Below are 13,475 nucleotides of genomic sequence, written 5' to 3' on the forward strand. Positions count from 1 at the left end.
ATATATAGTGTGATCCCGTCTTTGGTAATAAATAGATGAATGAATTTACAAATTGTATCTTATATTTTCTTATTTATCTGGGGCTAATAATAGTACCTACCTGATAGGGTTTAGTGAAGATTAAATAATATGTGAAGTACCTAAAACAGTGACTAGAACATAGTAAGCACTCTGTGTGGTAGCTATTATTATTACTACTCTTATTTTAATAGCTCTTAGGAGATTGCTTGCAATTATCATAATTATTGTATATAACTAAAGTGATTATAACTGTGGACTTTTATAGCAGAAACTCTAGAAAAATATAATCCAGACTATTAGCAGGGGTTGCCTTTGGAGAGTTGACATAAGGGGAAGGGTTAACTTTTGCCCTAAAACTTCAACTGCTTCTATTTTAGTTTTTAACAACAACAAAAAAATGTTTTTAATAATATTGTTGATTTTGAATAATTTCTCTTTAATTAAAATGTTTAATTCAAGTAATCTGCATACTTGGCTTAGAAAACGTAACAGCACCTAGCAACTACTCCAGGCCTCTTTCCCTGGCCTGCCCTCAGGGACACCCACTTCCTTAAAAAGCCCTTTTTATTATGGACAATTTCAAACATACACAAAAGTAAAGAAAAGAATATAAGGAATCTCCATTCATCCATCCCATCAGTTATCAACAGCATGCTTTTCTTATTTCTTTTGCATCCCCCAAACCATTTTTGTCTGTGTATTTTCAAGCAAATCCCAGGTGTTGTTATTTCACCCATAGAATTTAGTTTTCTTAATTACTTATTATCATTTAATACCCATTTCATATTTAGATGTCCCAAATTGTCTCAAAAATTGCTTTTTAAAGTTGGTTCGTTTGAAACCAGATGCAAGCAAGGTGACGTGTTTCTGAAGACTTTGGTTCTCTCACTGCGCCCCTCCCCCCCTTTCTTTCTGCCTGGCATTGCATTTTTGTATAAAGTGGGTCACTTCTGTGGTAGACTCACGTGCTGGATTTTTCTGATTGCATCTTGTTGTATCCTTAACTTCTCTGTTCCCCCTGTTTCCTGTGCCCTGGTTGTCAGCCCTTGAGACTTGATTAGAATCATGGTCTAGGTGGTTCTGTGTACTTTATTTTGTATCACAGCCTGAGGAGTGCGGCAGACTGCCCTCCTTTTAGTACTAAGCTTCATCAGGGTTCAGGCGGAGTTGCTGAGTCCCTCCATTACTAAGTTCCCCGTCACTCTGCCTCCGAGTGTTCTTGATGGAGGACGGCATCTCGTGACGGCCGTTACTGGGTGAGACCCAGGATTTCATGGGCGGTAGTCAAGTGGGGAGCGTCTTCTTACACCGTTCTTTCAGGGCAATCACTATGCACAGTTTCTCATTTGTTTCAGATGGTGGTAACCTCCATATCCGTAAATAATACGCTTCTATTCTTACTTACAGATTTGTCAACTTTAAGTACCATTACACTTTTAAAATAAATTTTATTTATTTATTTATTTTTGGCTGCGTTGGGTCTTCTTTGCTGCATGTGGGTTTTCTCTAGTTGCAGTGAGCAGGGGCTACTCTTAGTTGCGGTGCCCGGGCTTCTCATTGCGGTGGCTTCTCTTGTTGCAGAGCACGGCCTCTAGGCACGTGGGCTTCAGTAGTTGTGGCTCACGGGCTCTAGAGTGCAGGCTCAGTAGCTGTGGCGCACAGGCTTAGTTTCTCCGTGGCATGTGGGATCTTCCCGGACCAGGGCTCGAACCCTTGTCCCCTGCATTGGCAGGTGGGTTCTTAACCACTGTGCCACCAGGGATGTCCCACCATTACACTTTTTAAAAAGATAAACATTTAAAAAGGCAGAGCTCACATGAAAGAATTGTGCAAAAGGGCATTTAAAAATGAACCCCTTGCCAGTTTTAGGTTTTCAGTCTCCAGGTATTGAATTACTGATGGTGTCAGGTGTCTAGGTATTTTTTGGATCCTTAGACAGCCCATTTTCTCAATTGGGAAACTGAGGCAGAGTGGGGACTATTTTGTTTTGTTTTTGAAGCAAATATCACAACCCATGTCTGATAATCTCTGATAATATTTTACTCTGAATTATAACTCTATTTGTATACAAAGCTGTATGGAGCAATAAAAATTTAGTTTTACATTTAATGAATCACTTCCATTAAAAATAATAAAATTACACAAAAAAGAAGAAACTTAACCAGAAAATAAATTAGCTTGTACAATATGTGAAAACATTTGTGAGGAACTTACTCTCTGCCAGGTACTGTTCTTGGTGTTGGGGATACAAAGTTAAAGTTCCTGCCCTCCTGGAGCTTTCATTCTTTTTTAAAAATTTTATTTATTTATTTATTTATTTACTTATTTATTTATTTATTTATGTATGGCTGTGTTGGGTCTTCGTTTCTGTGCGAGGGCTTTCTCTAGTTGCGGCAAGCGGGGGCCACTCTTCATCGCGGTGCGCGCGCCTCTCACTATCGCGGCCTCCCTTGTTGCGGAGCACAGGCTCCAGACGCGCAGGCTCAATAATTGTGGCTCACGGGCCCAGCTGCTCCGCGGCATGTGGGATCCTCCCAGACCAGAGCTCGAACCCGTGTCCCCTGCATTGGCAGGCAGATTCTCAACCACTGCGCCACCAGGGAAGCCCTGGAGCTTTCATTCTAGGGGAGGAGAACAAAGGATATTTAAGTAAATGAAAATATGTGTAATTCCAGGCCAGTGGTAAGTGCTATGAAGAAATGTGAAGTAATGTTAGGGGACAGAGTGAAAGAGTTAGGGGAGGGCTGTTTTAGGTCAGGGAAAGCTTCTTGGTGTAGGTAACACCAGAGCAGAGACCCAAATGAAGGGAGGGACCAGGACATGATAAAGCTCAAGGGAGGGGCATTCTAGACAGAGGGAAGAACAAGTGCAAAGGCCCTGAGGCAGGATGAGCTTAGGGGCTTCCAAGATAGAAGGAGGAGACAGAGTGGCTGAGTACAGTGAGCTAGAAGGACAGAGGGAGGAGAGGAGATGGGATAGGTCTGCAGGGGCCAGATTGTCACAAAATCTGGGGTTTCTGAAGGCCATAGTTAACAGATGGGGACGTATTATAGGAGGTCAGGAACTGTTGATGTTAAAAACAAACACACAGGGCTTTCCTGGTGGCGCAGTGGTTAAGAATCCGCCTGCAAACGCAGGGGACACGGGTTCGAGCCCTGGTCCGGGAAGATCCCACATGCCGCGGAGCAACTAAGCCCGTGCGCCACAACTACTGAGCCTGCGCTGTAGAGCCCGCGAGCTCAACTACTGAAGCCCGTGCGCCTAGAGCCCATGCTCCGCAACAAGAGAAGCCACCGCAGTGAGAAGCCCACGCAAGGCAAGGAATAGAAGCCCCCGCTCGCCGCAACTAGAGAAAGCCCGCGCGCAGCAACGAAGACCCAACGCAGCCAAAAATAAATAAATAAAATAAGTAAATTTATTAAAAACACACACACACAAAAAAAAAACCCTTTTATTTTTCCAAATATAAATGCAAAACAGGCTTGTAGAACATTTAGTAAATATAGGAAAATATAGAAAAGAAAATAGAAATCATTCTTGGAGATGACTACTGTTAATATTTTACACCCTGCCCTCTGGTATTTATTCTATGCATGTATATATATACACACAGTTTATATTATTTATATTTAAATATATATTTATATTTTATATTATTTATAACATGGATTTTCAATTTTTGCATTTTATATAGCATGATGTATTATACAATATTTTTATATAATGCATGTAGCATATAACATATAAAGTGTATTGAAATATTTCTGTATAAATATTTTATATAGTTATTTAAAGTATTATATATTATATATTTGTACATTATATATAGTTATATAAAATGTTTTATATAGTTATATGTGTAACCATATAAAATACTGTATATCCATGAAATATCATTACAAATATGTATATATATAAAACATATTGTTTAAAGTATACAATATTTTATATATAAATATGTATATATGTAGAATATACATGGAAAATTTATATATAAATGTTATAGTGTTTACATAAATATACCACAAACATAAAAAAAGCATGTTTCATATTTTTTTAACATCTCATATGTTAATATATGATAGATTAATGCACTATATACTATATCAATCAGTATTATACATAATTATATTACATATTAATTTCCTATATTTAATATATTTAATCAGTACAAGTAATATGTTTGTAACCTATTTATATAAGTAGGTTTATATTTATATAAATTGCAAATAAGTAAATATATACATGTGCAATGTAATATGTAACATACAATTTGTACTCTACAAATATACTTATATAGTAATATATTTATTATTATTTATACAGCAAATCTTCTGTTTTAGGAATAGTTCAGATTTCTGCTTTCTAAGTAGCATAAAATGTTGTAACATGTAAATACAAAATTTAAAATATAAAAATATACATAATATTATATATAGTACATCTCCTATTAAATATACATGGGTCAGAATCCTACATCCTAAAATGTTTATTTTATATCATGAGAGATTTTTCCTGTAAATGTTAATAAGATGAATTATTGGTGTAAGTAAAGCGCTCAGCACGTAGTAAGTACTATATAAATGATAGCTATTATTACTATTAATTATTATCACTAATAGACTATTGAATGTTGATTCTGTGTCAAGTATCACACTTTATCACACTTTATGCTTTAGATGCACTATGTCATTTAATTTTTGTGTTAGTCCTATTATCCCCATTTTCCTGATGAAGCAACCCAAGGCCTAGAAAGGTTAAGCCCCTGCCTGACGGGGCTTATGAGTGTGGTATGGAATGCCCTGTACATGGGGGGAGTTTAACAATTCTCCAGTTCTTGGCTGTTTTACTTGTTCCTGGGATCCTTGCAATTATTTTTGAAAACACTGTTGGTTTTCTGAGCGCTTGCCGCTCTGGTGCAATCCTGGAGGCGGGTGGGGCACGTGTGGTTAGACTCCACACCCCTGCAGCTCACACGGGGGTGTTTCCACTCTTCTTCCCACAGAAGGATTTACTCCTCAGTGAAATTCCCAGCAGCACCACATGGCTCTGCTCCAGGAAGACAGGTGTGGAGAAAGTGATGGCCAAGGAGATCTGCCAGAAGTACCTGGAGAAAAGAGCAGGGAGGCTGCCGGAGGCCTGCGCCGAGGCCTTGGCCACGGCCGCCTGCCTCTGCCTGCGGAGGCGCAACGCCAGCCTGGCGGAGGTGAGCCTAACGTTCAGCCTTCCCCCAGCGATGAGCCCTGTCCTGCGTCAGCAGGGCCTCACTTCCCCGGCTGCATGAGTCTGCTTTACCAGGGGCTCTGTCATGATCCCTTTACCGATGCCTTTACCGAGAAGTGATTGCATACATCAGGGCCATATTTGTTTGCAAACAGCAGTATCTGCTGGAGCTCACAGCAGCCAAACTGGAGTCTGGTCCTGAGGGTGCCCAGGACCACACCCTCGGATATAACAGAAGTCCGTCTGCTTTCTCTGAACCGGCTTTATTCCTCCTCCTCTCTGTAGGCCCCTTCTCATTCCCTCCATCCTCTTGGTCAGGGGATACAGCCGTATTCATTTACATGTCATAGTTCTGTCTTCACTGAGCGGCCCAATTCCAACCTCTTAGTGAGAGAAACTGATTGGCTTAGCTAGGGTCAGGTGTCTACCTGTTGGCCAGTCAGGTAAGGTGGGGGTCCAGTATATAAACCCGGTGGCCAGGGGGTCAAGCCTGGAAGGTGGAAGGGCCAGGTTCCAGAGAAAGGGATCATTCCTTAGCCCATGGACTAGGCAGACATCAACCACCACAGAGGATAACATATTTTCCTATGGACAGGATATGTAGAGGGGGTTTCCATGGTAACAAGTGTAAATTTGGGCACCAAATTTACTAGGCCTTTCTAAGGACAAAATAACTGCCTGAGAGGGCTCATAGACATCACCCCACAGAGTGATTTTCAAGTGGTGTCTGACAGAGATGGGCTCCTTGGGAGTACCTTTTGGCAGGAAGAGAGCTGTGGATGGCTGCAGGCCCCACCCATGACTCCAACCAGACATCCACTATCACTTCTCATAATTGTATTGGGTTCTCAGTATTTTATTTGAGGAAAGGGTTTGGTAGCTGAAAAAAAAAATCTTCAAACACCAGTGCTATAGCCCAAGCCTCCCCTTTTACAGATGGAGATGTCGAGGCCGAGAGAGGGGGAGATGAGGCCAGAGGGAGTTTCTGTCAGAGCCCTCTGGACTCCTGGCTCAGCCCCAGGTTTACCCTCTTGCACCAGGACGTGGCAGGAGCTAGAGACCAAGTCACCGCTCTCAGCCTAGGCTGTGCTCCAGCTGCCCGAGTGCCACAGTGTTCAGTCACTCATTCAGCAGTGGTGTGCTGGGCCCTGGGGATATATCGGGGAACAAGGCAGGCCCAGTTCCACTTTCCTGGAGTTCACAGACATTGTGCAGTAACCATCTGGTGAGCGCTGGTGTAGCATATTACGGGGGCCTCGCCCAGGACTTTCCCAAGGAAGTGATGTGTAAGCAGATGAAGAGCAATCGAAGCAGAAGGAACAATTTATGCGAATAGCCTGAGTTGAGAGAGAGCCTAGCAAGGTCAAGGGCTTGGAATAAGGTCAGAGTGGCTAGAACATAGAGTACCTGGGGCAGAGTGGCTTGTAATGAGGCTGCTGGGGAAGGAGGAGCCCGACAACAGAGGGCTTTGCAGCCACAGTCAGGATTTTGAGGAAGTCACTGGGGGAATTAAACAGGGGCAGGACATAATCAGACTTATGTTTTAAAAAGATCTCTCTCCTTCAACCACTTATTCTTTCATTCCTTCATTCATTTTATTCTTTTGTTCAGTGTATCAGTTAAAGTACATTCAAAGAAGCTGCTATAACGAGGAGACTCCAAGTGAGATAAAAGTTGATTCTCTTTAGCTCAACAGTTTGAATGTAGGCAGTCCAGAGCTGATGTGGCAGTGTCGCAGTATTGGGGATTTGGGCTCCTGTATTGTTGCTCTGCTACCCTTATCATGTGATTTCCACTTCAGAATCCAAGAAGGCTGCTCTAGCTCAGGCCATCACATCTGCATTCCAGCCACTGAAAGGGGGTTAAAAAGGAGAACATACACCCTTCCTCGTAAGGGTGTGACCTGGAAATGCACATATCACTTTTTCTCCCATAGGTCAGAACCTAGGCCAGAACCTAGTTATGTAGTTTTGTAGTTTTTAGCTTGGCAAGTATTTATTGGGCATATATTGTGAAGATTTATCTCAAAAGGTGACATTTGAACTGGGCCTTGAAGCATGAGGAAGCATTTGCTATGTAGAATAAAGGGGATAGGGCACTTTCATATACAAAGAGGAATGAAAATGGTCATTGTCCCCAGTATTTCACAACCAAGCTAGGAAGATGAGAGATCAGTGGGGTCATGGCCTTGAAGACAAGCGGACTTGGGTTTAGTGGTCAGCTCTGCCACTCACTGACTGGGTGACCTTAGGCAGGGAACTTAACCTCTCACCTCTCTGATCTTTTAATTTTTTATTTATAAAAACTCATTTACATTATGTGTCAAATGTGCTTTGTAAATTGCAAGGCACTGAGCAAATGAAATTTGTTATTTTTACTAAGGGTAGGTTTGTGTGCCATTTATATGTGTGTGTGTGTGTGTGTGTGTAAAGAAGAAATATTCCTTCCCTGCCTGCCTCTAATTTTCCTAACCTCCCTAACCAGAAAAGCCCTCAAGGGCAATATCTATATTACTTAGGGCATTTCTAGTTGAAAGTGATAGAAACTCAACTCGAATTATTAGATTCGACCCACAGACACACACGTCAACACGTAACAGAGAAGGAAGCAGGGAGCCTATGAATGAGTGGATGAATGATTTATTGCTCATTTAACCAAACTGCAGGCAGGATAGGCATTGCTGGGGCAGCTAGACCCAGGGTCTCAATCAGCAAAAGTACAAATATCTGTATCTCTGTGCCTGTGGCGCGTTTCTCCCTCTCTCTCTCTCTCTCTCTCTGTCTCTCTCGGCCTGGGAGACCTGGTAGATTTTTAATTTCAGGAAAAGTTCTCGGTGAGTGCCCTTGTCTCTCTTCCCAAAGGTGTGTGGCTCTGTGGCTGCTGTGGAAGAGCAGCTGAGAGGTCAGGAGACGTCACTCCCTTGGAGTGGTCTTTCCGAGCACACAGGCTCTTCCTCCAATACCCCGGAAGAAACGGACGACGTGGACAATTCCAGCTTCGAAGCGTCCTGCTCCATGAGGGAGGCACCCTGGGCCGGGGCTGCTGCCTCGCGTCCCCCCCCAGCGGATGGAGAAAGCGAGCTGCCGGCTGGTGGGGCAGTGGAAGCTGACTCCTCCTCTGAGGCCCGCGCCAGTCCAGAACCTCCCCAGGATGGTAAGCGTGGGATCTGAGTCCTTATACACTCTCATTTATGTCCCCAACTCAGCCTATCATTTATTCCTTCTCTCCCTCATTCACGCGTTCATTTGATTATCCAGCTGTTCACCTGCCAGCTGGCCGCGCCAAGAGAGTCATCCTCCCTCTCCCCCGGCCCCCGATGGCGAGTCCCTCACTCAGTCCTGTCCACTGACCTAAACATCCCTCGGCTCCATCTGCTTCCCTGCATTGCCCGTCCCCGTACCCCTACCCCTCATCTAAGCTACTCTCCTCTTGCTGGATGACCGCACAGCCTCTCTGTGGCCTCCCTGATCTGCTCTGGCCCCTCACCAGTTCTTCTTCCAGGGGCCAGCCAGAGTGGTTTTTAAAAACAACTCATGTCACCCCTCGTTTAAAGCCCTTCTGTGGTTCCCCATTGCACTTAGAGACCAAGTAAAAACTCTCCCTTGGGACCAGCAAAGCCCCTTGTGGTCTGTCGCCGGCCGCCTCTCCATCCTCACTTCACACCTTGCCAGCTGCTTCCAAAGGTAGCTTCTATTTCTGACTCTGGGGTCCAAACACACCAGGTTTCCTTCTGAAATAAAAATTCAGAAGGCCTTTACAATTCAGCGTCCTCATCCCCTGGTAAACGTGGCTCTGTGAATGTCTCAGGCTCTGACCTTTCCTGTTGTTCCTCCTCCCACATGGAGGTGAGAGGAAGAAGAGAGAGAGAGTGTAAGCTTCATTCTAACACTGCCCCCCACCCCTCAGGGGAGAAGCATGGAAGCCCCTCCTCTCTGAAAGGTGGGCGCAGGTGACAGGCCTTCCCCGAAAAGGCAGAAGCAATGACAGTGCTCATTCCACTCAGGGCCTGATTCAGAAGCCCGATTTAAGTGAAAAACTGTGACCAAGTCTGACTTTCTAACAATTATAACAACTCTTTCCAAATACCTTTTGTTCAAGTTCTTTACTTTCCATTGAATGTCAGCTACAGAGACTTCGTGGAAAATTGAGATCAATGAGGCCAAAAAGAAACTGATGGAGAATATCCGGCTCTACAGAGAAGAGAATCTGGATAGCATTGAGCTTTTTGGCCCCTGATGTCTTGAACACAGCTGAGGACCCTCATCCTCCATTGGAAAAATGAACATCAATTCGAGAAAAAGATCTAAGGAAGAATCAAGATCTCCCAGGAAACACCAAACATCAGCTTCCCTTGGGTGGCGGCAGAGACACTTCCATTTTACCAGAGTGAGTTAGGGGAGACGGGACCTCAGCTTTCAGAGACACAAAAATTCATGAAGTCCTTTTCCTTTCTGAGATTTGTCAATCAGAGCTCTGGATTATCAGGAGACTGAAGGGGAAACCCTGATACATGAGCCCAGGATGTGGGCGATTTTGTGGTTCCGGGGAGCATGTGACGATAACCACCCCAATAGATGCCATTGCCTGGCTCTCACCCTCGACAACCGACTGAGCATTCTGAGCGCTGATGGCACTTTCCAAAGCTAAGATCTCTGGGTAATATTTGCCACCAACTGCCTGCAAACTTCCATGACCTTTACATGAAAGACTTTCAACTTGTGTCCCATTTCGGTTCTTCACTCCCTCCTCAAGGTCTCAAGTTTTACAAATGCCAGACACCTGGCAGAAGGCTCTGGAGATTTTCTGCTTTCTCTTTCAGAAATCTTGCAACCCACAGATATTTATTTAATGCCCACTCTGCACCTTTATCCTCCCATCCCACTAATGCTAATATTTTAAATGGAGTTTTTATTTAGAGAATATGTATTATTTATGGCTGGATGAAGAACCAGGAGAACTAGGTTCATGTTTAATTCTGCTGCTAATTTAATTTCTGGAACCTCAGTTTCCTTGTAAGTAACATGCATTCATCCTCCCTCCCTGGGCTGTTGGGGAGGAACGGGTGAGACATGGCTACAGAAGTACTTTGAAAATGCACTTGTCCTGTTTTATTAAATAAATTTTTAAAAAGACATTAAGAGTTTATTTTTGTCATGTACCTAACATTTATTGCAGTGGGTATATTTCTGAAAAGTCACGTTTTAAATTCAGCGTGTCCTATTTTATTTTTTATTTTTATTTTTTTATAAATTTATTTATTTTATTTATTGATTTTTGGCTGTGTTGGGTCTTCGTTGCTGCGTGTGGGTTTTCTCTAGTTGGGGCGAGTGGCGGCTACTCTTCGTTGCGGTGCGCGGGCTTCTCATTGCGGTGGCTTCTCGTTGCGGAGCACGGGCTCTAGGCGCGCGGGCTTCAGTAGTTGTGGCTCACGGGCTTAGTTGCTCTGTGGCATGTGGGATCTTCCCGGACCAGGGCTCGAACCCATGTCCCCTGCATTGGCAGGCGGATTCTTAACCACTGCGCCACCAGGGAAGCCCTTATTTTTATTTATTTATTTATTTTTGGCTGTGTTGGGTCTTCGTTGCTGCACACAGGCTTCAGTAGTTGTGGCACGTGGGCTCAGTAGTTGTGGCTCACAGGCTCTAGAGTGCAGGCTCAGTAGTTGTGGTGCATGGGCTTAGTTGCTCCACGGCATGTGGGATCTTTCCGGACCACGGATCGAACCCGTGTCCCCTGCATTGGCAGGTGGATTCTTAACCACTGTGCCACCAGGGAAGTCCCACCCTTGTCTTAAACTCTGGTGGCTGTGAGGATTCAACTAGAGTCCATGTTACGTGCCCTGAACAGGACCTGGTGTGTGGTAAGCACCTTAAAATTATGAGCAGTATGTTTCCAAAGCGTTTTGAGCAATAGAGGACAGTTGCCAATGGGTAATATTACCCAGACAGATTTGCATTTCCAGACCAGGGCTTCACAAATTTCTGAAGAGGTCAGAGAACCACTTTGAGAATCTATGAAAGCTTTGGACCTTCTTCCTCCAGCAAGCTGTAAATTCATACATACACAATTCTGTATATGAATTCCAGGGGTTCATGAGCACCAAGGTGTCTTTCCATGAATTCCTAGAGGGAAGGCCTGACTTTTTTTAAGTTAATAGATGCACACAGCAACAAACAAACAAACAAAAAACCCTAACAGTACAAAAGATTACATGGGGGATTCCCCACTGGGACCTTAGTCCCTCATTTCTTCTCCTCAGAAGCAATGCCTGTTACTAGTTTGGGGATTCTTCCAGAGATGATAAAAAGAAATTATTTTTTAAATCTTTGTGCTCAACTTCATTAGTTATTAGGGAAATGAAAATCAAAACCACCATACAGAGAGACACCCCTGGGGGAAAAATATCTTCTAAAGAGATTTCTGAGAATGACTGGAAATTCCAATTAAAATGGGATAGATTTATCTTGACAAATATTGCAATACTAGCAACATTTCTCTGAATGTGGGTACTACTAAGAGCATTCCAGTGACTTTATCATGTATGTTAAAAATTAAACATTTGTTACCTGTTTTGTCATTTCTATCAGGTATTTAAAATAAATTTTATTAGGTATTAAAAAAAATCAAAACCACAATGAAATAACCACTCACACCTGCTTGGATGGCTGGAATAGAAAAGACAGACAAAAACAAGCGCTGGCAAGGATGTGGAGAAATTGGAACCCTCATACATTGCTGGTGGGATTGTAAAATGGCCAGCCACTTAGGAAAAGTTGGAAAGGTTAAACATAGTTTCCATATGACCCAGCAATTCCACTCTAGGTATCTACCTAAGAGAAATGAAAACATATTCATACAAAAACTTACACACCAGTGTTCACAGCAGCAATATTTATAATAGCCAAAAGGTAGAAACAACCCAAATGTCCATCAAAAGATGAAAAGTTAAACAGAATGTCGTATATCCATACAATGGACTATTATTCAGCCATAAAAAATAAAGTACTGATACATGCTACAACATGGGCAAACTTGAAAAGATAATGCTAAGTAAAAGAAGCATATATTGTATGATTCCATTTTTGTGAAATGTCCAGAACAGGCAAATCCATAGAGACAAATTAGAAGTGTGTGTGGAGGGGGAGTGGTTTGGGGAGGGAAGTGGTAATGATCACAAGATTTTAGGGTGATGAAAAGTTCTAAAATTAGATTATGGTGATGGTTGCACAACTCTAAATGTACTAAAAAAATCATAGAATTATATATCGGTGAACTTTATGGTATGTAAATTATATCTCAATAAAGTAGTTAGAAACACACAAATACAGAGCGGTTACTCTCAGGCATTTAAAAACATTTTATCTCGAGGCTCCACTCCTCTCTCATTTATTATTTTTTGCTGTACACAGGGTATTTTCATTCATTCTGGAACCTGTGTTTTCTCACGTCTTTCTTGGCCATTCTTCCTCAACAGTACTTTTGGAGCACTTCATTCTTTTTGCCCTGTATTCCATTGTATGGTCCTTCTGTAATTTAGGTAACTAGCTTCACTTGCCGGGTACTGAGATTGTTTCCATTCTTCCTCCTCCCAATGGTGCTGCCTTCCAAGGAGGTTTCACCAATACGGTGATGTATGGGAGTGCCTATGGGAGTGCGTTTCCCCACATCCTCAGCTACGAAGAATGTTATCACTCTATTTGATCTTTGCTAACCTAATGGGTGAAAACATAATTTTATTTCTACTCTCTAAATGACAGAAATGGAGCCATTTTTTCATATGTTAAAATGTAATCTAACAAATTTCGTGATTTGTTTCGTTCATCAGTTCATTTCCTTTGCCCACTGAAATATCTTATTGCCAGAGTTTTTACATAGTAGGGACATGAGCCCTTTGCCACGGGTTCCAAATATTTTTCCAAGTTTGTACCTTGTTTTTTAACTTTTATATTTTTTTGCCAGAAGGATATTTTACATTTTTGTGTAGTCTTTTTTATTTTTTCCCCCGTAGTTTCTAATTTCTAATTCCAATTCTGTCATTTTCTGTGTTTTGTCACTTGGTCTCTGTAAATGGAGTGATGATGCTGGTGTGGGTTCGATGAGCGTATCTGGATCTGAAGGCGTCCTGCTAAGGGGGACAGCGCTGAGTGGCAGGGAGCAGCCTTCGGGAACCCGGCTCCCCTTGTTGTCCCCTACCCACACCAAGGGCAGGCCTGAGGAACTGCGGCCGGGCC

At 42.8% G+C, this 13,475-nt stretch overlaps 1 protein-coding gene across 5 annotated transcripts in view; it reads left to right on the forward strand.

Annotated features, from left to right (window-relative positions):
* Window positions 1-10,345, forward strand: part of IRAK2 (interleukin 1 receptor associated kinase 2) — a 60,949-nt gene extending 50,604 nt beyond the window's left edge. For 4 of the 5 annotated variants that reach the window (XM_061197265.1, XM_061197261.1, XM_061197262.1 and 1 more), the window contains exons 11-13: window positions 5,027-5,227; window positions 8,106-8,397; window positions 9,368-10,345. In XM_061197265.1, the coding sequence (XP_061053248.1) occupies window positions 5,027-5,227; window positions 8,106-8,397; window positions 9,368-9,480 (606 nt within the window). In that variant the 3' untranslated portion in view covers window positions 9,481-10,345. Of the gene's footprint in view, window positions 1-5,026; window positions 5,228-8,105; window positions 8,398-9,150; window positions 9,326-9,367 lie in introns of those variants that run through there. The other variant, XM_061197263.1, reaches the window with a different exon arrangement.
* Window positions 10,346-13,475: the final 3,130 nt, after the last annotated feature.

This window comes from Eubalaena glacialis, chromosome 7 (genome assembly GCF_028564815.1).
Source record: "Eubalaena glacialis isolate mEubGla1 chromosome 7, mEubGla1.1.hap2.+ XY, whole genome shotgun sequence".
Classification (NCBI taxonomy): Eukaryota; Metazoa; Chordata; class Mammalia; order Artiodactyla; family Balaenidae; genus Eubalaena; species Eubalaena glacialis.